Raw genomic sequence first — 3755 nt, 5'->3', positions numbered from 1 at the left:
AGTCGCTTTGGATAAAAGCGTCAGCTAAATGGCGTATATGTTCTAATGCTTTGTTCCTCATGTCATGATCTGATGTAATGATCAGACTTTTCTTTTCGAAAAATGTGAATACATTTAATTTCCAACTTGTTTTGTGAGCCTGCTAACAATGGAAATTAGTGTTATAGTTAACTAGGTAGCAGTGGGGGGGATTACTCACCAAATCCATTGTGTTGTTGCAGTATTTTGGCGTGACTAGCGAGTTTGTGTTGTGATTCGTATTTCCGTAGCTCTGTTTCAAAAGAAAAGTCCAAACATTTGGATTTGTTGCAGACTAGATCGTGTCACGTAGTATGTAGTATGTAAACATACCAATCACACAACTCTCTCTCTCTCTCTCTCTCTCTCTCTCTCTCTCTCTCTCTCTCTCTCTCTCTCTCTCTCTCTCTCTCTCTCTCTCTCTCTCTCTCTCCTCAGTGATGGTTGCGTGACTTCCTCCCCAGAGACGTAGAGACGCACCCATGGCGGACTCGGAGCTGTTCTGGACCAGGGGGGCGCCCCCTCAGGACGGGAGGGGTGTGGAGCTGGATGTCCTGGGCTTCCTGGACCCCCTGGGGGAGGAGAACAGCACGACGGAGGAGCGGTGCTACCGCTCACACTCCCGCAGCAGCGTCCTGCAGGGCCTGCCCTTCGGAGGAGTGCCCACCGTGCTGCTCATCAACCTGGTCTGCTGGATGGTGTGTACACACACACACACACACACACACACACACACACACACACACACACATAGAGACAGACAGACAGACACACACACACACACAGAGACACATACACACACGCACACATCCAATGTCACAGCAACCTCAACCAATAATCTTACCTCTGGTGCCAGAGATTCAAGTCAACTCCATGGTTGTCATGACTCCAACAAAACAATTACACAATGACATCCAGCTTTCTTCCCATTAGTAGGCCTGTAATTCTCATAGTGGAAGTGGAATGTACCTTGATATGATGAGAAGCACATGTATTCTACCATCCTCCCATTCCCAGATAATAATAGAGGGGCGGCAGGTAGCCTAGAGGTTAGAGGTCAGGTAGCCTAGATGTTAGAGGTCAGGTAGCCTAGATGTTAGAGGTCAGGTAGCCTAGAGGTTAGAGGTCAGGTAGCCTAGATGTTAGAGGTCAGGTAGCCTAGATGTTAGAGGTCAGGTAGCCTAGATTGATTGTAAATTTATTTTATTAGAAAAAAAACCTTGAGATGAACCATCTCGTTTTCGAGGGGGTCCTAAGTTACAACACAAAGCATAATACATCATAATACAATAATACAATACAATAATACAATACAATACAAATATAATAATACATATTGAATAATACATAATCATTACATATTACATAAGAACAGGATAAACAATAAAATACACACACGACAAAACACAGACAGACAGGAGACAAACAGGAGACAAACAACAACACACATTGCCGGTTGAAAACATTGAAAACAACACAACCATAACACAACCAAAATGGATAACAGAACATACAACAATATACATACTACATTTTACAGTAAACTTAATAGGTGTACATGTAAGTGGTGACAACATCAAAGGAAACACGAACAATCAGTCAAAAGGTAAGAGGACAGTGCATGCTTAAAGCAAACAAAAGATGTGATGGATTTAATGTGAACCGGTAAATTATTCCATTCAGCTGGGGCTTTAAAGTTAAATGCTCTTTTACCAATTGATTTTGTAACGTAAGGTATGGTAAAATTATACTGAGATGAATGCCTAGAACGATGGTTAGATGTAAAAGGAACAAGATACTGTTGTAAATAAGGGGGATAGTTTAGATTAATGCATTTAAATAAAAATTGAAGCCAGTGCATGTGTCTTCTTACATAAGGAGATGGAAATTTGAGTGCCTGATACATGTTACAATGGTGAGTGAGAAAAGGACAACCAAGGACAAATCTGCAGATTCTGTTATAGGCAGTGTTAAGCGGGACAAGATCCGTTTTTGCTGCGGTTTGATAAACAACATCACAATAATCAATTAGTGGGAATATGAGTTGTATGACAAGTTTTTTGCGAACATTGGGTGAAAAACAGTTACGTGATCAATATAGGGTATTGATTCCAAAATGTACTTTACGCAAGGTATGGTCAATGTTAGAGGTTAGAGGTCGGATGTTAGAGGTCAGGTAGCCTAGAGGTTAGACAGGCAGGTAGCCTAGAGGTTAGAGGTCAGGTAGCCTAGAGGTTAGAGAGGCAGGTAGCCTAGAGCTTAGAGGTCAGGTAGCCTAGAGGTTAGAGGTCAGGTAGCCTAGAGGTTAGAGGTCAGGTAGCCTAGAGGTTCGAGAGGCAGGTAGCCTAGAGGTTAGAGAGGTCGGCTAGCAATCGGAAGGTTGCTGGTTTGATCCCCACCTCAGGAGGGAGCTGCATGTGAGCTGGTGACCGGAGGGTTGCTGGCATCATATCTAAGGTGCCTACCGCTGCCGTTGCGCCCTTGAGCAAGGTACTTAACCCCCTAATCGCTCCAGGGGCGCTGACTATGGCTGACCCTGTGCTTAGAGCAGTGTGTGTCTCTCAGGCTGTCTAATGGAGCCCTCCTCTGTCTCTCTGTCATGCCTCGTCACGCTTGACCTTCGCCCTCTGTGTCAGTCCCGATCTGCCAGCTCTGCGTTTCTAATTGGCTGCGTCGAGATTGTTCCCCTGGTTGTCACGACAACACAGGAAGTGTCATCCCAGTCTCTTAATGATAAGTGCGAGGCAACCCAGTCGACTCCCCCACGTGTGATGCCGTCGCCCTGTGAACCAATCACAGCGTCGCGCCGCATAAAATCGTCCGAGGGGCATCATCAGCGGAACATGGACACCCACACAGCTGGATGAGATAGACAACAATTATATGAGAGAGGGAGGGGGGGAGGGGGGGAGAGGGGGAGAGGGAGGGCGAGAGAGTGGGAGAGAGAGAGAGAGAGAAGGGAGGGAGGGAGGGAGGGAGGGAGAGAGAGAGAGAGGGATGGATGGAGGGAGAGGGAAGGAGAGACAGAGAGAAGAGATAAAGAGGGAGAAAGGGAGGGAGGGAGAGAGAGAGGGGGGGGAGGGAGAGAGGAGAGAGAGGGAGAGGAGAGAGAGGGGGGGTGATAATAGTCTATGCAGAGAGATTAGGGAGCATAGTTAAGCATGACCGTCAAAGTGAAAGCAGAATTAGTATTCATATCCCAAGCTCAGTCAAAATGTTCGTTTGCAGTTGCTCTGATTTCCCCTTCATGGCTTTTGTCCAGACCAGTCTCTACACTGCAAAAAGTCAGCTCTCAAAAACATGAAAAAAAGCAATAATATTGGCGAATATTACTGCAGAAAATGAACAGAACAGGAAAATGTCACTTGTCAAGATTTTCCTAAAACAAGTAAAAGATATCTTAAAACTAGTGCAGTCAGACAAAAAACAACTATGTATTACCTTGATTTAAGATATTTAATCTACTTAAATAGATTTACTTTTTGCAGTGTACCTGTTTAAGATGTGCTCAGAACATAGTCATCCTCACGCTAGCCCAGATCACATGGCTCTAATGAACAAGGTGATTTATTCTGTCGTGATACTATAGTCATGTATTCATTGGCTCTCATCCACATATTTTGCATTTGTAAACATTCATCCACCCCCCCCCCCCTCCTTCCACTTCTCACCACGGGGCAATTTCACGTTTATAGGGATGTGTTGTTGTTTATGCCCCATAGGATGATGGGTAAATC

At 44.9% G+C, this 3755-nt stretch overlaps 1 protein-coding gene across 1 annotated transcript in view; it reads left to right on the top strand.

The window, feature by feature from the left end:
* Positions 1 to 500: 500 nt before the first annotated feature.
* The window catches only part of tmem63c (transmembrane protein 63C), a gene marked incomplete at both ends in the record, with an annotated part of 27101 nt that continues 23846 nt past the window's right edge, over positions 501 to 3755 (top strand). Inside the window, 1 exon segment of the mRNA XM_080530835.1 lies at positions 501 to 716. Within this exon segment, the coding sequence (XP_080386961.1) occupies positions 501 to 716 (216 nt within the window).

Source organism: Nansenia antarctica, assembly GCF_963989245.1.
Source record: "Nansenia antarctica genome assembly, chromosome: 1".
In the NCBI taxonomy this organism is placed as follows: Eukaryota; Metazoa; Chordata; class Actinopteri; order Argentiniformes; family Microstomatidae; genus Nansenia; species Nansenia antarctica.
This window is presented reverse-complemented; position numbering and strand designations above follow the sequence as displayed.